Source organism: Protobothrops mucrosquamatus, unplaced genomic scaffold (genome assembly GCF_001527695.2).
Source record: "Protobothrops mucrosquamatus isolate PMUCROS unplaced genomic scaffold, P.Mucros_1.0 scaffold2180, whole genome shotgun sequence".
In the NCBI taxonomy this organism is placed as follows: Eukaryota; Metazoa; Chordata; class Lepidosauria; order Squamata; family Viperidae; genus Protobothrops; species Protobothrops mucrosquamatus.
Genome location: NW_015388273.1, coordinates 11,544 through 34,307, shown reverse-complemented (window position 1 = coordinate 34,307; position 22,764 = coordinate 11,544). Strand labels below are relative to the sequence as shown.

The window sequence follows — 22,764 nt, the reverse complement described above, 5'->3', positions numbered from 1 at the left end:
TTTTTACAATTCTCTTTAATTTGTTTTCACCAATAAAATGAATGTTCAAAAAGAAAATATACCTACCTGGAAAGGAATAAGGAATGTCCCTTTTTCCTGTCCCCGTATTAATAGGCCTGTAGTTCTGCTTTAATTCAATTATTCTTCACTAACAGTGCAACCAGGCTTATTTTCAAAGATTCTTTTCCTTTAGCTAAATATATTTTTTTTTATCATTTCCGCAGTTTTAAAAAATGGATGTGTTTTTTTTTACTTTGTGATTTATTAAGTTTGAAATATTTTATTGAAATTATGAAGCTTTGATAAATTAATTAAACATTGTTGTTCTCTAGCAGAAAAATGTTTTGGCCCATTCTCAAATCCCAGTATTTTCAATAGTTTATAGCAAAAACTTCAGTAGCTAAGCATTCCAGTCACTTGGCCTACTAAGAGCTTTTTTTAACTTTTACATGTTGCAATCTATTTTGAATTGATACAACTATTGGCATTGTGAATAATGCCTCCTTATGTAAAAAATAAAGCAAACTATAATACTTTTTTCCTTTTAAGCTTGGAAAAGGAACTTTTCCATTCTAGCATTTCCCCCATATGTTATTGTTTAAAATTCTTAAAAGAAAGAATTAAACATTTAATCTGTTTCAGTATTCCTAAATTCTAATGATCTTATTGTGACTTCAGAATCAATGCTTTATAATTTCTGCATATCTAAATTATTCCTTGTTTCTTTAATAAAATAATCATTTATGCCATGCTGCATACAAACCCTTTTTGTTTATCTTCTAGATCGCCTGCGATGGCTGGTGGATTATTTGCCATTGAACGTGATTTCTTTTTTGAGTTAGGTCTCTATGATCCAGGTCTACAAATCTGGGGTGGTGAAAATTTTGAAATATCCTACAAGGTAAACAGTCATTCCAGAGAGTCTATTACCATTGTTCAAGTAAATGTGTGGTCACTTTTCAGGCTACTTTTCATGTTCACCTTCATTGATAAAGGAAGTAAATGCCATCTCCTTTCTAGCAACCTGCTTCTAGTTAAGGTTATATAGACAGTTATGTAATACTCTTTCACTTATGTAATCCTTCATTGTGAATAATCTTAAATTTATTTTTGTTTTGTTTTATAGTGTAAAGCAAGTGTTTTGGGGGTTTTGGGGGTCTCTAAGCGAAGTGTAGCTGTTTTTCTGTAAGAGTTTTTAAAATAGTATATTTAGTGATCTTGAATTTGTGCCTTATTTGCCTAATATTTTGGGAGATTGACTTAAAAGGAAATTTGCATAAGTGTCAGATCCTCAACCTATCTGTTCATTTCATTTTTTCGGGTACTGACATTCTGTTAGGAGGGGGGAGGTTTCGCTCTTTGGGGAGAGGAAGCTCTGTGGGTTCTGGGATGTATATCCTTTGTTTTGTTCTTTTCACCTTTGATGCATCTCTCTGGGTGTGAAAGAGAGGAGGAATGTGTCTGGGGCCACCTGTCTTATCTCTACACTGCTGGGAAGAGACCGGGAAGAAAATGAAACGCCTGTGAACTGCAGTTTATCACTCCGGTTCTCATAACAACTTCGCACCTGCGGATTGGCTAAAATGAAACTGGACAATTTGGTACTGGAGAGGAGTTTGAAAGGAGAGTTTTAACGTACCATTTTGCATGGGAATTATTCAGACCTTGCCTTGCTATTCTGCTATCACTATCTCTCAATAAAAGTTCCTTTTGAAACAATGCTAGTTTCAGGAGTTCTGCTTCCTTGGGAATGCTAGCTGAGGCAGGACCTTACATTAGGCAATATCTGGAAAGTGGTCAACCCGGAGAGGCATCTGCCCTACCGTGGGGATTGTGCACATTATGTCCATGGCAGTGAGCAGGACAAGACTGAATGGTGAGAAGAGTCCACACCAAGACTCACCCTGAAGACATGGATGGAAGAGACAGCTGCCATTGAGGAATCTACGAGGCTGAGGTGGTCAGTTGGGGTGGGAAAAAGGGAAGACTGAGACAGAAGGACCCAACGGGTAACTTTCACCTGGGATACCCAAAAGCAGGGCTGGAGGTGCAAAATGGAACTGCTCTATGATGACAAGGAGACCGAGGGAGAGCAAACCCAACTGACCAGATCCTGAAACAAGCAATACACCTCATGGTGGAAGCTTTTCAGGACCTGAAAGTGAAATCTGGGCAGCGCAGAGGGAAAAGTGAGGAACAACTTGAAGAAGCAACGGGTGGTAAGAGCAGGTCTGTAGCTATTGAAACCGCAGCGTGGGCGACTGGCTCTACTGAGACAGCAGTAACCACCCCAGCCACCCCGCAGCAAGCTGGCCCCTAGGGGTGAATGTCCCACAAGCAGCCAGGGAAAGAGCCACGCACTCTGAGCCAAAATTGGTCCCCCTTGGGATGAAATTTGACGGGGATCCCCAGGAATTGGGATTCTTCCTTGCTCATGTTCTGGAGCCCTTGCCTGCCTACATGATTGGTACATCCTGGCCGAAGAAGTGGAGATCAACCAGAATTGCAACAAGTACAGGTCAGGCAGGGTTTGGAAGCGATCTCCACTGGAAAAGAAGGGTGGCAACCAAACCCACGGCAGCTCAACTGCGTTTAATTGGTTGCTTCAAATGTGGCAAGGAAAGCCATCGCACTTTGGAGTGCTGCACGAAAACCCCTGCCAAGAAGGGAGACCAACTGTCTGGAGGGAAGCCGATGAAAACTACAAAAGGACATGGCCCTGAAGAGCGCGGAGTTCGTAGAGTTCTACCCAATCCCAAAATTAGGAGGGGGACTCTGACCCTGCCAGAGGATGGACCGGGGATGCCCGAAAGCGACTACAACGATGATCCCTTGGTAAGTGGGACAATGCCCATAGAACTGTTAATCCTGGACAAGGAAGAAAAGGTGGCTCTAAATGTCCTACTTGGGTTGCACCAGGTGCCTAATCAGCCCAATCTTGGTAGGGAAATTACATTTGCCAACTTGATGGTCCATCGCAGGGAGCGTCCCAGTGAATTTTGTCACAACCCCTCTCAGACTAGTCATGGGAGGCCACTCAGACTCTAACCTTTATAGTGGCACCTGGCATGGAATGGCCTCTCAAGGTTGACCTGGCTGAAGAAATAGAACCCGCTAGTGGATTGGAGAGAAGGATGCTTGAAATTCCCTAAAGGAAAAACTCCCTTACCAAATAAGCACAACCGCTCAAAGAAGGAACCAGCCTGAGAAGTAGTGGCTGCGTTGAGCGGTGAAACCTTGGAAAACATATCTAGAGAGTATACGAGCTAGTTGAAGTTTTCAGCGAGAGGAGTAGGGATGCGTTTCCCCCCCCCCAACCCACAGAGTGTGCCATTGAAATCGTCCTGGAGCTAAACTGCCAAAACCAAAGCTATATTCGATGACTCCCAGGGAATTAGACAAACTGCACCGGTTCATAGATAAAAATCTGGCCTGTGGCTTCATCCAGCCGGCCAGACCCCGGGTGGCTGCACCCATATTGTTTCAAAAGAGAAGAAAGATGGGTCTCTTCATCTCTTGCCCCTCATGAAAGATATGCTGGCCAACCTCTCGAAGGGAAGAATATTTTCTAAATTAGACCTGCAAGAAGCATACTACTGGGTCAGAATCAAGGAAGGGGATGAGTGGAAAACTGCTTTCAACTGCCCTCTCGGTTGCTTCCAATTTAAGGTTCTGAAATTTGGTCTACAGCTCCCCCTCCCCGCTGTATTCATGCAACTGATCAATGAAGTGCTTCATGAGCACCTGTATAAGGGAGTTTTGATGTACCTGGATGATGTATTAATTTGCACCGAAATGAAAACTGAGCATGTGAAACCAGTCAGGGTAGTCCTGAACAAACTCCGTGTAGCTAAGTTATATGCAAAATTGTCAAAGTGCGGGTTTCACAAGGAAAAAATCAACTACCTAGGCTACCAGATCTTACACAAGGGGGTAAAGATGGATCCGGAAGATGTGCGGGCCGTCTTGGAGTGGGTTACCCCTGCGCCAGAAAGCAATTACAGAGCTTCCTGGGCTTTGTGAATTTCTATTGGCAATTTATCCCCTCCTTCACAGAGAGTACGCTCCCTATCACAAATCTATTAAAGACTAAGAGAGTGGATAAGCCGAAGCCCAGCCAACCACTGAAATGTACTATGGAATGCCAAGCTGCCTTTGAAAAGCTAAAGAAACTTCTCAGTGGAGCCAGGGCTAAGACACCCAATCCAGAGAAACCATTCATAATTCAGACCAATGCCAGCGATGTAGCGGTGGGTGCAGTACTTATCCAAGAGAATGTAAAGGGCCAATTACAGCCCTGCACTTACACTTCAAAAAAGTTGTCAGAGACTGAACAATGCTGGGCGGTCTGGGAGAAGGAAGTTTACGCAGTGCAGTGGGCTTTCCTCACCTGGAGGCACTTCCTGGAAGGGAGCAAAATCCCTTTCCAAGTTTGGATTGATCATAAAAACTTAGAGGCTCCTAAGACCCCCAGAAAATTGTCTCCCAAACAAGCAAGGTGGGCCCAACAATTTTACTCTCCACTACTTGCCATTAGGAAAATACTTTCTGGCTGACGCTTTATCAAGGATGCCACAATATAACAGCATAAAAGCAGAGGTAATTAAGCCTCTACCCTCTGCACAATTAGCATCCCCATAATTACAAGGGCACAGGCAAATGACAGCCCGTCGCTAGACAATGCCACTATAATGGCGCTTAAACAAGCCCTAGAAAAAGAGTGGTTCCTAAGCCATAAAAACCTCTGCTCAATGCGGGATGGACTAGCATGGGTAGGGGGGAAGCTGTACATTCCCACCACCGAAAGACTGAAAACAATGCAAGTCTCCCATGATTTAAAACTTGAGGGACACTTTGAATTTGTAAAAACCCTACATTTATTGAGCATGCAATTCTGGTGGCCATCTTTTAAAAAAGACATCGAAAGTTATGTGGCCAGCAGCAAAACGAAGACAACGAAAAACGCCTGGCCTTTTGCAGTCGGTAGCAAACCCTTCAGCACTCTGGAGAGAGATCTCTATGGATTTCATCGTAGAACTGCCAGAAAGAGCAGGAAACACTGTCATTTGGGTAGTGACTCACCTGTTTTCAAAGCAGGTCCACTTTATCCTGTACCAGAAGATCCCAACTTCCAAAACTCTAGTAAAACTGTTCCTCCAACATATCTATCGATTGCATGGGGCCCCTCACAATATAATTTCACATAGAGGGGTCCAATTCACCTCAAATTTCTGGAAGGCGTTATTGGACCTCTTAGGAAGGTCCATGGAACAGGGCTTGAGTTCTAGTCACCATCCTCGAATGGGGGGACAGAACAAACGAACTCAATCCTGGAACAGTACTTAAGATGTTTCATCAACTACCAACAAGACAATTGGACTGACCTCTTGCCATTTGCTGAAGTGGCATATAACAATGCTGTATACTTTTCAAGTGGCCAATGCCTGAACTGCCAGGCAATGAACCCACCATCCCTTCCCTTAAGGAATGGATGAATCAACTGCAGAACAGGAAGGTCAGAAAGGTTCTCAGTGAGGCCAGAGAAGCCTATAAGGCTCAGGCAGATAAAAAGAGAATGGAACCTAAACCTTTCCCCACTGGGAACAGGATATACCTGTCTACTAGATTCCTGCAGTCACTACAATCCTCCAAAAGGTTAGGACCAAAATTTATGAGTCCCTTCCCCATCAAATGCATCATAAACCCAGTTACAGTAGAACTGGAACTTCTCAAGGCATTAAGGCAGATCCACCCTGTATTTCATTGCAGTTTGCTAAAACTTGAGATAACCTCGCCTCTATGGCTTATGACAGCCCACCACCGCAACCCATTATGGTAGAAGGTGAGCAACATTTTGAAAACACCATGGCGCCCCCCAGTATCTGGTGGCTTGGAAGGATCTCCCAGTATCCCAGAATGAGTAGGTCTATAAAAAGCATGTTAGAGCCCCAAGATTGCTCAAACGCTTTCATGCACGTTATCTGGGACAAGCCTGATTCACTTCTCATTTCTTTTTCTCCCCATGTTATTGTTTTCTATTTCTCCAGGTGGACCTCTCCTTCTTTTAAGGAGGGTTATTTTTGGGGTACTGCCATTCTGTTGGGAGGAGGGAGGTTTCGCTCTTTGGGGAGGGGAAGCTCTATGGGCTCTGGGATGTATTTCCTTTATTTTGTTTTTTTCACCTTTGATGCATCTCTCTGGGTGTGAAAGAGAAGAGGAATGTGCCTGGGCCATCTGTCTTAACTCTATTCCGCTGGGAAGAGACTGGGAAGAAAATGAAACGTCTGTGAACTGCAGTTTATCACTCTGGTTCTCATAACAACTTTGTACCTGTGGATTGGCTGAAATCAAACTGGACAGTTGGGCACTGGAGAGGGGTTTGAAGAAGAGTTTTAATGTATCATTTTGCACTGGAATTATTCAGATCTTGTCTTGCTATTCTGCTATCATTATCTCAATAAAAGTTCCTTTTGAAATGATGCCAGTTTCAGGAGTTCTGCTTCCTTGGGAGTGCTAGCTGAGGCAGGACCTTACAGTAGGTGAAGTTGGAAAACTCATATATAATAAGAAACTTAAAATATGGCACCTTTTTTCAATAACCACTTTGTAATTTTGAAGTTTGAACAAGGTCAGGTTGAATAATGTTGTGCATTGTATATATATTTGATTTAATCAAATCAGGAGTCAAATTGAACCACTTCTGTAGCCCTGAAGGTTGTACCTAGATTTTTACAAAGTGAATTACTGCAAATTGTTTGCTAGATAGAAGGCTTCAATTTCAACACACCTGTTGTAGTTTGTTATTAGGTAATCTTTTTGATGAAATAATACAAAATGCATAAAAGCAGAAATCCATATATGAAGTGGAACAATTTCTGAGTAAGCCTACACAGATACAAAAATATTTAAAATATAAAATTTTCTATTCTATTAAGCTATTCAGAATAATATCAAGATTTTAGTAACAAAAACTGTATTGATATAATATCTTCCAAGTCTCTAGCCACATCTGGGTTTATTTCAGTTAAAGAATCCAACCAAATCCTACTAATAAAATCACAAATTGTGTTTCTTTAGTATGCTAAAATTTAATACATCAATTTGGAACCTAATGAGCATTTTACTATGGTCTGAAAAAATAATATGGTTCAGATTTACATTACAGTTTTTGGTTTTAATATAAGACTACAAAATGAAATGAGTCTCTAAAATAACTTGCAGATATTACTTCATAATTTGGCATAAATCCTGTTGTTATAGTGTTGATTATTTTATTAATATTGAACATTACTTATATTTTTTTCTTCCAGATAAAATGTAACTGCTTGTTAGATTTAACTAGGGAAGACATATTTCTTTGGTCATTTTGGTAGTAATGCTGAAAGTGCAGTTCAATTAAATTCTTTCTATATAATGTTGACTTGGTAAAATCTCCTTGTATATTCAGATTTGGCAGTGTGGAGGACAGCTGCTATTTGTGCCTTGTTCTCGTATTGGGCACATATATCGTCTCCAGGGATGGCAAGGGAATCCACCTCCAGCTTATGTTGGATCATCTCCTACTTTAAAGGTAATGCTTATGTCCCTAAAATATTAATAAATGTAAATCTTTTATATCATTTCATATTAATGATTGAATTAAATTAAAGCTGTATAGGTTCCCATTAGATTTATTTACTTATTTAATGTATGGCATATAATGTCAGGGAAATTGACACATGCTAGACACACAGTGCAGTCCTGACAGTCTAGACTGCTAGTTGATTCTGTTTGGCACTTGCAGGTCTATCCTTGGTGTGCTGCTGGGGGCTTTACACCAATTAGTTAGCAGTACACGGGTTGATAGCTTTTCCAGGCTCCTCTGCCAGTCTTGCCTTGGGTCGCAATGCCTTACATATGGCCAGGTCCAGCACTGGCTTCCACTCTCTGCATACATGAACTCAGCTAAGTTTTTCCCAAGTAAATAAATTCCCACCATTTATCTACTTGCAATATTGCATGTTTTGAACTGCTGGGTGGGCAGGAACTAGGGATCAAGCGACAGGAGCTCATTCCATCTCACAGAGCCGGGCTCAAACCACCAGAGTGCATATCACGCACTACATCCCCTCCACACCAGAAATGAATAGGAATGCAGAAATTCCTATTCAACTATTCAGATATATTGCTAACAGATCTAGATTGACTAGACAGCCTCTGACCATAAGATCAAATTAAACCTAATTTGAATCGTGCAATTGGACAATTTTGCACATTCTTATAAATATTTTCTAATTATCTATCCCTATTTAGTTAATAGATGAACATTCAGTGATCCCAGGCAATTTTTTTTGCATTCTCTGGAAAGCCACCTAAATCGTACTGCTGACACTTCACAGTGAAGTTCTAAATGCAGTCTTTAAACTGTAAAAAGCTTCGCCAACCCTAGTTTATTAAACAAAGATACATAAAAAGTTTTCAATATAATTCCTTACTAATCATCCTGTAAATTGATAATAGGACAATATTTTTTTGGTCCCAACTTTCACATTGTTACAGTAGACGTGACTGGGATTAAACCTTCTTTATACCAGTCTTAAATTCATAGAGTGAACTACTTTAAATCCACTTTGAGCCATTGAAGATGTAAATTGACATTCCTTTCATTCATAATATCCTTTCCTGAATGAGAGAGTAGAATAAAATCATTCAAGCCACAATTGAGCCCAAAATTTCTGTTGCTAAGTGAGACATTTTTAAAGAGAATTTTCCTCCATTTTACTACTTTTCTTGCCACAGTTAAGTGAATCACTACAGGGTGTTAAATTAGTAACATGGTTGTTAAGAGAATCTAACTCCCCTATTGACTTTACTTGTCAGAAGGTGGGAAAAGGGGATTTACATGAACCCAGGAGACACTGCAACTGTCATAAATATGAGTCAGTTGCCAAGTGTCTGAATTTTGATGACATGACCATGGGGATGTCGTAAGTGTGGAAAACGGCAATAAGTCATTTTTATCGATGCTGTTGTAACTTCAAATGAACAGTTTACTAAATGAACTATTGTACGTTGAGGACTATCTGTAGTTGCTTTCCATTTTTTTAAATGTATGCATTAATTTTGTGTGTTTTACAGAACTATGTCCGTGTTGTTGAGGTCTGGTGGGATGAATTCAAAGATTATTTCTATGCTAGTCGTCCTGAAACAAAAGCACTAGCTTTTGGGGACATATCAGACCTGAAGAATTTTCGTGAAGATCACAAATGCAAAAGCTTTAAATGGTTTATGGAAGAAATAGCCTATGATATAACTTCTCATTATCCTCTGCCACCTAGAAATGTGGAGTGGGGAGAGGTAACTGTTCTTTCATCTAAGTCAATATTTGAATAATCTCCTGAGCTAATGCTAGCCTTGTCTATCTAAGAATGTATATTGGATTAGGAACATAGGGGAATCTCTGAAGAAATAGGTGTCTTATATGTAAAAAGTATTTAAACTGTTGGAACCATTAGATCACATATTAAACCATATTTAATTAAATTCAGGCGTTCTGAACAAAACCAGTTTGTCAGAAAATAGTGCTGATTTTCCAGGTAGTAGTTGCCAACCAACTAGCGATACATATGCCATATTGTTGTCTGAGCTGAAACTGAAAATTTAGATTTTTTTGTAAACCTTTGCAAAAAGTAACAGATAATTCATATATTAACATCAGATTTTAGGCATTATGGTCTGGAAGAGAATCAAAATGTTAGTATTAATTATATGAATAGAAAATTGTTTCCTAGGGGTTAGGCACTATAAAAATGAAAACTAATTGTGGATAGAATGGTCCTTGTGCTTTTTTCAAAGAAGAGTTTTGTGATCAGCATGTTGTAATAAATAAGCCAACGGGAGTTAAAATAAGTGTTGTCTTTATAAAATTGAATTTAGATGGCAAAGAGAAGAGTACGTAAAGAAGTGATTTATTCATAATGATACTCATTTATGAGATTGATAAAGATTGAGACAAATAGAGCAAAATGCTGTTTCTTAAAAAAATAGGAAAAAACAAGACAAAAATCTGGAAGATTTTAAAATAAAGCTTGCAGTTATTGCCAAGGCTATTTTGCCATTCACTGCCGTTCAAATAATTGGTCACTGACAACTGCCAAGTATAGAGAATAGTATGATATCACGCATCATTAACATATTGCCTGTAGATTACTTATTCGGAAAAAAACTCCTTGTTCTTTGCCTCTAATAAAAAGAATTCTTATTCTCATGCAACAGATATTTTCAATATATTTCATTACATTTTATTCATTATTGTGCTTGCTGTTGTGAAATAATCTTTAATATATAATACAGTTTGTGACAATGGTAGAGAATATTAGGACAGATTCATTTATGTATCCCATTTATTGGGAAATCATGCTTTAAACAAGCAGTGGAATTCATAAAGGGAAGATTCTCTGTGCTGATAATTGAGTTGAAAACAAGATTAGGTATATGCACAAATTCTCTTGGTTTTTCATTTTAGTGTTCCACAATCCAGGGCTAAAGAACTTGTCATCTCTAGATGTTGGTGAACTACAGTTCAGCAGCTTCTACTGTGCCCCGCAAAGGAAAAATGTGGCTATAGTTCGCCAATATCTGGAGATCCTTAGGTTCCTTATAGCTGAAGTTCCTTTGAGAGTGAACACAACATGCATTAATTATAAGAAGATTTATAGGGTTTACTTTGAATCTTTTGTTATTTGCTATGCTATTTACCTTTATATATGCATGAGTTATATTAAACTGTTTTGTTGTGGATTACAAATAATAGTTTTCCATATTATTTCTATTTATTATTAATTTACTATATTGTAACAGTAGTACAAATCATAAATGTGTTTCAGATTAGAGGTTTTGAAGCAGCATACTGCATAGATAGTATGGGTCATACCAATGGAGGCTTTGTGGAACTTGGTCCATGCCATAGAATGGGAGGAAATCAAGTAAGTAGACTCAGATAATGTTTTCAGTTGTGAGCCAAAATATTACATAAATTGCTTATGATTTTTAGATTGGAAGCTGCCTTCCTTCCTAATATAAGAGACATTTTTGTGATATAAACATCTTATCACAGATTTATTTTCTTATTCGTGTGTATATGTGTATAGCGTAAAAGTTATTACTCTCCCATATGCCTTGCTTCAATAAATACTATGTATACTGTAATCTCTTTTATTGGTTTATTTGAAATTGTTTCTTTTTTAAAAAAAAATCTGCTTTGAATGTAATATATACATTCTATATGTAAAGGGATTATGGCTGTAATTCTGCTTCAGTTTATATGATTTTGACAAATAAACTAAAGCAGTTGCTACTTTTATTTTCATGCCATGTAAACAGGAATAATATCCTCACTCTATATTCGGGTGTACTTAAGACTTAGCAGTTCAGTTTCTATGTACCCTTCTCTTATTTTAGTCTTTCAAATAAATTTTCGTTCTGAAAGTTTCTGAATGCAGAAGCTGAAATGCAGAAGTTGCAGTTTAATATTCAGAAGAATGCAAAGGTTTACTGAATATTAATAAAATGTTGATCCATAAAATATGTTGATCCATGCATATCCAAGTTATTTCAAGTGTGTGTGTCAAATTATAGATTCTAAGTATTGCAATTGTGCTTGTTTCATGCATTCTTAATAGATTTGATATGTGTGGTATAGTGGTTAAGGTTCTTAGCTAGGAATAGATACATACACTTTCAAATCTATCCTCAAATGGTAATATTTAGCATATAGCTTTCTAAATTTTTTGTCATAATTATTTTTGCCAATACATATTTAAGAATGCCTCTTTAATTATATTTATAAGCTGATTTCAGTCTTACTTGTGTGCAACAATATGCTTTATATGGTAACATTTTTTAGTTATTAGAACAAAATATGCATTGTTTTTAATATTTATTTTTAGCTCTTCAGAATTAATGAAGCTAACCAACTCATGCAGTATGACCAATGCTTGATTAAAGGACCTGATGGATCAAAAGTTATGATTACACATTGCAATTTAAATGAATACAAGGAGTGGCAATACTTCAAGGTATCTGATTAGTGCTGAGAGTCCCATTAGGATAACAATGATTAATTCTTTTTAATTTTAGATAGATTTAAATAATAGCATAAAACAGGTTGAACTAGACATGAATATTATGTTCTGATGGTTTCTTCTGTGTAACTCCCTTTGTCCGTCATAGAAACCATTACTGTTTACGAACAAGATTTAATGAATTTATCCACCATATTTTAATATCTATGTATGTATATATGCATGTATGTATTATTTTGTGATGTAAAAGGCAAGCAGGAAGGGTAAAGAACTTGCAGGCACACCAGTAGTGTGATGTCTTCAACTACTTACCGTATTTTCCGGCGTATAAGATGACTGGGCTTATAAGACAACCCCCAACTTTTCCAGTTAAAAGATAGAGTTTGGCCTATATCAGGGGTAGGCAACCCAAAACACTCAAAGAGCCACTTGGACATGTTTCCCACCGAAAACAAAACACTGGGAGCCGCAAAACCCTTTTGATATCTAAAATGAAGATAAGACTGCATATATCCTTTTTTTACCTTTATAATATGTGTGTGTGTGTGTATGTTTGTGTGTGTATATATAAAATAAAGGTAAAAAAGGATATATGCAGTGTTATCTTCATTTTAGATGTCAAAAGGGTCTCTCTCTGTCTCTCTTTCCTTTCTTTCCTCTCTCTCTTTCTTTCTCGTTCCTCTTTCTCTCTTTCCTCTAACTTTCTCTCTCTCTTTCCTTTCTCTTTCTCTGTCTCTTTCCTCTTTCCTCTTTCTCGTTCCTCTCTTTCCTCTCTTTCTCTTCTCTTTCCTTTCTCTCTTTCCTCTTTTCTCAATCTTTTTTCTCTTTCCTCTCCCTCTCTTTCTTTCTCTCTTTCCTCTTTCTCTCTCTCTCCTTCTCTCCCTTTCCTCTTTTTCTCTTTCCTCTTTCCTCTTTCTTCTCCCTCTTTATCTCTTTCTCTTTCCTCTTTCCTCTCTCTTCTCTTTCTCTTTCCTCTTTCTCTATTTCATCTCTCTTCTCTTTCTCTTTCTCTCTTTCCTCTAACTTTCTCTCTTTCCTCTCTCTTTCTCTGTCTCTTTCTCTTCCTTTCTCTTTCCTCTAACTTTCTCTCTTTCCTCTTTCTCTTTCTCTTCTCTTTCCTCTCTCTTTCCTCTTTCTCTTTCCTCTCTCTCTTTCCTCTTTCTCTCTTTCTCTTTCCTCTTTCTTTCTATCTTTTTCTCTTTCCTCTTTCTCTTCTCTTTCTTTCCTCTTTCTCTCTTTCTCTCCCTTTAGGTTAGGAGAGAGAGAGAGAGAGAATGAAAGGCAGACGGTGCCGAACAGGCAGGGAGGGGAGCAGGACGGGAGGCAACAGCTCCCGGCCACCGCCCCCATTGCGTCCTCAGCCGAACGGGCAAGGAGGCAGCGGCTCCAGTAGCGGACACTGCAGCATCGTCGGGGTCAATGCCGCCGCCGCCCCTGACCCGTCCGCCGCTCCCGCCGCATCCTCAGCCACTTCGCCGTCGCAAGAGGAGGGCGCCAAGGCCGGGTGCACCATGGGTGGCCGCAGCTGCTACGGGGAGTGTCGCCGCGGGGACGAGGGGGGGCCCGATTGCCGCCACCCTCGCAGCCCAAGGTCTCCTTCTCCTGCAGCACCGAGGGCGGCGGCAGCTCCCCGAAAGTGGCCGAGGAAGGCACCACCGATGGGGCAGGGAGGCGGAGAGCCCTGCAGCAGCCAGGCGAGCTTCATGCCTGACTGCCACCCGGCCCGGGGAGAGATGTGGCCGGCACGGCTTCCCGAGGTGCGATGCCCCCGCTGGCCGCCAGCCCAGCCATGACTGCCGCCCGGCCCGGCGAGACATATGGCCGGCTCGGCTTCCCGGGGTGCGATGGTCCCGCCGGCTGCCACACCAGCCATGACTGCGGCCCGGCCTGGCCTGGCCTGGGGAAACGTGGCCGGCTCGGCCATATTTTCCGGCGTATAAGACAACTGGGCGTATAAGACGACCCCCGACTTTTGAGAAGATTTTCAGGGTTTAGAAAGTCATCTTATACGCCGGAAAATACGGTATTTACTTACTTTCTTACTTATTTCTTTATAAGATTTTTTACTACCTGAAATCTTACTGCCCTCTACATGGCTTACTGAGCTTCCATTATACAATGCAATGCAAAATCACTATAATAATTAAATAATGCAATTGGCAATTAAGCAGTAGAAGTAATAATACCACATTCATAGTGGTTGCATTTAACTCTTCAAAGGGATTGGAAAGCCTTGAGGGTTGAGATGATCCTCATTTCCAGGACAAGCTACTTCAGAGGAACGAAACTGTGATAGAGGATGCTCACTCTGCTCTATATGTACTGGTAAATGGATCTTATGGATCTTTTAGCAAGGGCTTCCTAATTGGATAAGAGAGCAAAAATCCTGTTTTAATATCATCCCTGGGCTCAGCTGCCTATACTGCCAAGGCTCTAGATAATCTTCATCTTCTAGAATTTTCTACAATTTCAGTTCAGATCAGTAGCCTACCCAAAAAGAAAGGTTAAACATAGAAAGTTGCTTAAGTCTGATGTACCAGACTTGGCCTCTTGAGTCAGCAAACTAGTGCCTCGTTAAGAACCTCTGCCATTTCCTCTCAAAAAGGTATTGATGACAGCCTTGAACCAGCTCATAGTCCTTTCCATAGTCCAGTTCAGTCTGCAAGTGGTAGAGTCAAGAATATAAAGGACTTCGTGCACTCTCTCTTTGGAGTAGAGGGGAGAGTTGATCTCACAGGGTTGAGTCAGTATGTGGTGGGATGGATTGTGTGGATTAATAAAATGGGCAAGGTTGTTTTGTTAGTATTTATTGCTTTGTTTATCTTGCTATATATGTTATGTATTGTTGTGTATCTAGAATTAGGAAGAGGAGCAATTATTAATTAAAAATAATCTTCAACTTAATGACTGTTTGAAGTTTCAGTGGACTTCCCCAGTGTTACTTGCAACATGTAATGACCTTGCAACATGTAATGGATCTCTCCCTCCCCACACACACAGATAAAAACGCTGTGGTCATGTTTTGGGCTTTTGATAGCCAACTCACTTTTACTGTTTGTAATGTCCCACAGTCACATAACTGTCATTTGTGACATTTTTAGCTGGTTTCCCTATTTACTTCTGGTTTCTAGCAAAAAAAACCTTTAGAGAAAATGAATTCACTTAATAATTGCTATGTTAGCTTATTGACTGCCACATTACATTAATGATGTCATAAAAAAACAGTCATGACTTTGAGTCCAGTCACATGATGCCTCAACTTACAATTGTAATTTCAGGATTAATTGCAGTCATAAGACTACCTGTACTGGCTTGACTATGATTCACAGAGCCTCTCAGGGATGGGGAATTTGATTGCAGATGAGTAAAAATAGAGGGAATAACAGTAGTGATGGGCAGCATAAAATTGGCACACAAGATACCAAAGGCTGTCCCAGCCACAGCCTTCACTTATTGTTCTGGCAGAAACGTTGATTCCAAAAGCCCCAAATTATGAGCCAACTCCATTTGGTAAGTGTGACCTTCTAGAGTTAAAGATTAAATATTTCCTGATTGAATAGGCTTTGGAATTATAGAAGTTTTTCTTGCGAGGATTCATACTGAGCCTATTTTTCTTCAAGTTACTAGGTCAGGACTTCCACTGAATTACACATTTATTTATTAAATTTTATTTGCCACCCATCTCATTTTGCAATGACTCTAGGCGCCTTCTGTCATTCAATCAGAAGTGGACATGTATAATTGAGTATGAGTTGCATATTGGTTATACATTACCTATGCCTACTTATGACCTTTCCGAAAATGTACATTTAGAAGCTGAATAGTGGGATAAAAGGCTGGCTCCTGCAGGACTCACATTAGAGCTCCTACATACCTGATACCTCAGCCTCCACCATGGTCATTTGAGATCAGCCCCTCTGGAAGGTAAAATACCATTATAAAATTGAGCTTTATGCTGGTCCAGCTGTGGTAGATGGCATCAAAAGTCATTTGAGGACCAGGAGGGTCACACTATTCCTAACCAAATCTTCCAACAGACAACTCTTACTTAGGTGCTCACATACCTAAGTCCCAAAGTTTTAGTCACAGAATTTTATTTTGTTGCTCAAAAAGGAATATTTTTATTGAGTCTGTTTTTTCTTTTGTGTATATATTGCTACTACAATATATTCCTTTGTATATTTTTTCTTGTAAATCTAATAGTAAATAGCAGATGCCTGTGAAAAATTGAAGATCCTTAGAATTGTCAGACGTAGGCATGTTGATCTAACAAATAGTTCCTAACCTATATTTCTACTCTGCTATTGAGAAGTTAAAGAAAAAATAAATTAGTTTTGTTGTTTTTAATTGGAAACTAATAGCTTATTGTTTTTGCTTTTCAGAATCTTTATAGATTTACTCACATTTCATCAGGGAAATGCTTGGACCGTTCAGAGGTTCTACATCAAGTATTTATTTCAGATTGTGACTCAAATAAAGCAACACAAAAATGGGAAATGAACAATATCCTAAGTGTGTAAACAAAATAGCTGCATCTACCTACTGACAAATGTAATTTGTAAAGAACTGAAAATAACCTGAAAACTGCTGCAACTGTTAACTTGTATAGCTGGGAGCCTGGAATGTCCTGATCTGGATGAAGGATTTAGACGAACTGTGATAGATTTATCATCTGCAGTTAATGTTTACAAAAACTGCTCTTACCTTAAATGTCAATAGATGTTTACATCTCTTTGCTTTCTTTTAGGGTGTTGTTTTAAGATGCTCTGGCTTATCATTTAAAGTGCTTTGACTTGTTTCACTGGAACAAAGTTAGAAGCACAAGCTTGGATCCAAAGTAGTAGGAGATTGTTTCTACGTGGGTCATTCCTTTTCCTCTTATGGTGACAACCCTATCCCAAGAGCCCTCCTTAAGGACCTTCTGTAAACTTTCTGTATGGTGTAAAGGGCTGAAAATGGGCAACTTCCCAGGTGTGTATAAGTGCCTTTCACTTGGGCACAAGCAAAAGAATTGGATCCAAGTATTTGTTGTCTTCTTTGGGATTACACTCAGGGGTTTGCAGGCAGTTTTTTTTTAATTCCAACATTCACACTTGAAAAAACTTGGAGTATAATATGGGGATTATTGACTTGTTATATATTGTTTTGTTTTTACATTTTACCAAGCACTGCCACAGGTTTATAGCCAAGGTGGCCTTCTTTCACAGTCATGCTGCTTTTTTGAAAAAAGAATCCTCAGTATATTTAGTGCCTCCTTAATTTTTCTTCCTTAACTAATCAGAGAAAATTTGTTACAGCATGAATATATTGAAGTCTCTCTTTTCTTGCTAGGAACAGGAAAAATTTGCAATGCACTCATTATATTTAAATAATGTTCTAATTTTACTAGTATACTCTTCATTCCTAATTAGTATATTAAATAATTGGTGCATAAAGCATACCAATAATGTGACATGAGTGTCCAAAATAGTAATGTTAAAACATCTTGAACATTTTGAAGGATTAAATTGGTGTAAAGGGTAGCACTTAAATCTATGAAGCATTTGTATGAAATAGCATTGAAACAGATTAAGTCTTCTCTAATTTGATGCCTCAAGTGGAATTTGTTGCACTGAATTGCAAAGATACAAACACTGAATTTCCCTGCTATATTATCCCTTACATAACAAGATATGTCAGAAATGAACAATGTGTCTACATCTGCCTAATATGGAATAGCAAAATTTACCTAGTTCAGTTCATAAAGTTGAATCCAATTTCTTAACAATTTCTGAATTATTTTATAGGAAGTATTTGGTAAGAAATCTATCCATGTATAGTAGAATTGGGGAGTGGGTCTTTGTTTCTTTGGTACGTAACTTGAGAATTTCATTCTTCCAAATAAATAGTTTAAGAGATGTTTTGAACAATTGGATTTGATATATCATGAAGACAAAATCAAACATAGAAAATTAAATATACAGCACATTAGGATTGTGCTGTGACTCTGTTTCAGTTTCAAAAATGTACTTGAGAGAATTCAGTGATATAAACATATCTGTCTTCATTTTTTTAAGGCATTTCTTTTCCTGAGGGAAAAAGCTGTAGAGGAAGCTGTGCAATCTAAAACTGCTTTAGAGTTGCACGTAGGTTCTATAATCACACTCCTGTACTTCCTGAATCACCTTTTCCAAACTATTTTGGAAGCACTGCTCAACCCTAACTAAATAAAAAAGTAAAGAATATTTTTTTAAAAATATGTGGTTAATAAAATGCATTTTTGGGGAGAATAAAAAAAATGTCCAAATTAAATATTCAGTCTTAAAGAGTGGTTTCAATAATTACATTGTAGGTCTGGTGTGAAGTAGTGCACACTTATATTCTACTGAAATACTTTATGCATAGAATCAATGAATTCCAATTCATTTTAAAATTAATTTTTTAAATGGTTTTCTTGAATTACAAAATAAGTGGCCTAGTGGTAAAGACGCTTATATCCCATTCGGAAGGTTGAGAGTTCAATCCTAGGTAGCGGCAGATGTTTCCTACAGCGCAAAGAAAAAAATATCTGCTGCAAACTCCAAGTAGTGTCAGGAAGGGCATCCTGCCAGTAAACGCTCAGTTCCATCCAGTCGCCCCGATCCTAATCCAAATTAAAGGATTACAGGGTCGTAAAAAGGGAGTTTATTGAATTACAAAAATAATTTCAATAGTGCAAATCTTTGGCACTGATTTTATCTACCCCTAAAAGAGAGTGATGGAGATTCTTTATTTAAAAGGATAAATGCTGTCCTTAAGACCAGATACATATAATTTAGTTTTAGGGTGATTTTTCAGGCATGTATTTTGGGTATTCCATTAAAAAAGTGTTAATAACTTGTAGAAGAAGTGGAAGAAGATGGGAAAAGGGTGATAAAATTTCTGGGCACATTTAATATTTCTTTGAATGAGAGTATGTCATTCTTTTTGGAAAATATATTAATCAGATTACTATGCATAAGTGAGATTGCACGTTGTGCAAGTGTGTATGTGCTAAATGGGTATTGTGTGCAATCCATTTAAAATAATATTGTATGTGAGAATGGATCTGTATTTTTAAACATCATTCTTATAACATAAGCCGTTATTCCTAATGACTTTTCATACTGTAACCTGCTTTTTAAGTAGATCCCATATCCTTGCTCTGTAAGTTGATCACTATGCATTTCTACGCATTTTATAAATTTGATTTATGCAGATTTTGATACACTGTATGTTTCTGTAAAGATTGTATAAATCTTCAAAAGTTTTACAGGGAATAATCTGGGGATTTTTCTGTATATCTTCTGGGTTGCTTATTTTTTAGGTGAAGAAATAAATTTTAACTTGTGGGTTTATAATATATTTGCACCAGTAATTGATTTTCCCTTAATCATGTTCATCATTCATCAAAATACTTTGAGAAAGTATATATATTTAATGCATACATGAAAGGATTCATAAATTCATAGATGAATGGATAGATTGTTGTGCTGCCTCATTATGGTGGTGGATGTTGTTTCTGGATGGGATGAACAAACAATAACAGGAATGTGTGCCAAAAGTATATATTTCCAACAGGGTTACCCAGCTCATGAAGGTCATCCTAGCTGCTGAGTTAAAGCAAGTTGATACTTAAATCTTGGCCATAAGCAGTATAGGAAGATACCAAAAGGGATTATCATATTAACGGCATCAATTCATACTACACATGAGAAGTCAGTGATCAACCACTCTGTATTTTTACCAAGAAAAGTACATAATGTCAGAGATATAGATGAAGTGAAAAATGAGTTTTGGCCTATGGATAGAAATAAAACATTATGCCTTAGAATTTGGCTGGGCCAATCTAGGTGGAGCTGGTGGTTACTCCATTGGTCAACCCAGGCCCAGCTAATGCAAAATTCAAATAATCCAGGTTTCAACTGAGGCAAATTTGGAACAATATTACATGCAAATAGGGCATTGCTGGGACACTTCTGCTTTCCTTTTGCATGTGGTTTGTACAGCATCCTGCCCACTGATTTTCCTCTGCACTGGATACCTATGCTGCCTATCTTCCCAGCACCTTGTTTCCCCATAACTTCTACTTACAGCACTTCCACCCTATATTTTTACCCTCACCATCCTGCATTTACTTCTCATGCCTTTCTATCACCACGGGCATTTTCCTTGGTATTCCCATCCTGGAATGCCTTTGGCAAAATAGCCAGCTCTGAACCAACAAAGCACACAAGCTTTGATCCATGCAGAAGTTTCCTTATAGTATCTGATCCATACATGGACTAGTTTGTTTATTTCTAAGACAAGAACATTAGAGTTAAAAATGTCCAGGCATAGCATCAAATCTTATTCTGAAAGTCAATAAAAGTTTATTGTATGAAGGCAAATCTTGCATCAATTTGCACTTGAAAATAGTTGCTATTTGTACTGGTGCACACACACTAAAATGTGTGTTAGTAGAAGAGAACTCATAACTTTTAAGTATTCACCTGTTTTAAAAAGCAGTAAGGTATTAAGATAAGAGTCAATGTGATTTTGAGACTGTTTTAAAAAGCAGTAAGGTATTAAGATAAGAGTCAATGTGATTAAAAGGGAAGTGTTAAAAACTTAAGAATTGCATTTCCCAATCTAGCCATTATGAAGATGACTCAAATATAAATATTCTTGAATAAGAGTGGCTGGAATGAAGATTTTCCATCATTTTTTTAATTTCATTTCTATAAAAATAACTAGGTCTTGATCAAAAAGCAAACATAATTGTTAATTTAATAACTTATTTTCATTGGTGGACATAAAGTATCATCAATTTGTGGACATTTAGCATATCCATTCTCTTCTCAAAGTTGAGGCGTTTATGCTTAGAAGCAGATGTTCAAAATGAAGTTTTCTATCATATTCCTTATCCATCTATTTATCACAATTAGAAAGTATATATTAAACTGAATTTGCTACCAATCATATCCGCATACATGCAATAATTAATAAAATCCCCACAATGACTATTTCCTACTAATATACTATAAAAAGAATATATATACTATAAAAAGAATATACGGTAGTAAATCTAGAAATAGAATTCAATTCAATTTATTGAATTTATTGTGGGGAAAAGAAATGAAAGAAAAGTACTAAGGAAATCGGGGATGGCTTGCCAATAGAATATGCTGCCATGATTTCTGCTGAAACTATCACAGTAAGAAAAGAGCATATAGCACACACCAAAGAAAAGTAGCATCAGGAAAACACATAGTCTGACCCTGCTTGCTCCATAGTCATCCCTTCAGGTTTTTTACTTGGTTAAAACTCAAAAGCATTTTGAGTCTTGGTTCTGCTGAAATGCTGCCACATTTAATGATTCACAAAATTTCTTGAACTTGAAAGAGGGAGCTGCAAATTGGGAAAATTGAAAATAGCTATATTTTCCATGTGGAAATAGGAATATTTTATATGAACTTGCATTCTATTAATGTGACATGTTGAAATTCTTTTAAGCAAGTTCTAGCGTAGGATATACTATTGTAGCAAAACATCAAATTCAGCTATTGTAGTTATGTTTCAAATATAGAAGATAAGGAGCTTACTGGTATGATTTTATTTTTCTTTCACAGTAGTTGTACAATTTAAAGGTTTTATTAATGTATTATAAGAATCTTGTATTCTAATCAGTACTGGTGAGAGCTGATTTACATGAAAGGAGGCAAAATTACAGCTAGCAGGCCTTAGTCAAGAAAACTAATCTGCCTAAGATCTATGTTACATTTATAAAATAAACTATAGAAATTAGCTTTAAAAATGCCCTGATGAATCTGACAAAAAAATGTTTTTAGTACTGCCATGACAAATTGAAACTTGTATCACATTTTACCATGTGCAAGTCATTAGAAAATACATTTATGTTGCATTTATTTCTAACTATTCCTTCATTATAAAGAGTACCTTTTATTTTCTATTTCTGGTTACCATGCATTTTGTGCCTATAGCTTCTTCAAGCATTGAGATTTTCAGAACTCAGCTTTTCGTCCTGTTCACCACTAGAATATCCATATGAATTGATGATGAGTTAACTAGTACTAGAACAGGGGTCTTCAAACTTGGCCCTTTTATGACTTGAGGACTTCAACTCCCAGAATTCGTCAGCCAGGCACGCTAGCTGAGGAATTCTGGGAGCTGAAGCCCACAAGTCACAAAAGGGCCAAATTTGAAGACCCCTGTGTTAGAGCATTAGTTGGGAGTATCCTTTCTCATCACTATGGGTCATGGAGCTACAGATTTCTGTTACACAGTTTTAAAGTTTAGAGTCTTAGCATATACATACCCTTGCAAACACTATTAGAAACAGACAGACAGATAGATATAGAGGTTTAGAAACATATACATATATATAAAAGATTCATTTTTATCACATCCCCTTCCATCAAACATACATCCCCAAATCTAAAATAAGCAGCCACATCATGCAGTACGCTGTATAAATTTAGATGCAATTCAGAACTGTTTATAGTTATGAAGATCATTCAAAGTCTAGAGTAGTTTCTCTACTCAAAGTACCAATAAAATGTTATAAAAATATATATAAACTGTAAATTGCCTTTCACTGAAAACTAGCACATTGTATTTTCATTAAAAAAAATTCTTAAGATTAAAGGCAGATAATAGGATATTTGCAATTGAGCATCAGAAGACAATCTGAACTTGAAATACA

General features: G+C 37.8%; 1 protein-coding gene across 2 annotated transcripts in view; it reads left to right on the top strand.

Moving 5' to 3' along the window:
* The window catches only part of GALNT7 (polypeptide N-acetylgalactosaminyltransferase 7), a 46,716-nt gene extending 29,911 nt beyond the window's left edge, over positions 1 to 16,805 (top strand). For both annotated transcript variants that reach the window (XM_015824281.1, XM_015824282.1), the window contains exons 6-11: positions 784 to 901; positions 7,448 to 7,570; positions 9,118 to 9,336; positions 10,866 to 10,964; positions 11,928 to 12,056; positions 16,445 to 16,805. In XM_015824281.1, the coding sequence (XP_015679767.1) occupies positions 784 to 901; positions 7,448 to 7,570; positions 9,118 to 9,336; positions 10,866 to 10,964; positions 11,928 to 12,056; positions 16,445 to 16,582 (826 nt within the window). In that variant the 3' untranslated portion in view covers positions 16,583 to 16,805. The remainder of the gene's footprint in view (positions 1 to 783; positions 902 to 7,447; positions 7,571 to 9,117; positions 9,337 to 10,865; positions 10,965 to 11,927; positions 12,057 to 16,444) is intronic.
* The last annotated feature ends 5,959 nt before the right edge of the window (positions 16,806 to 22,764 follow it).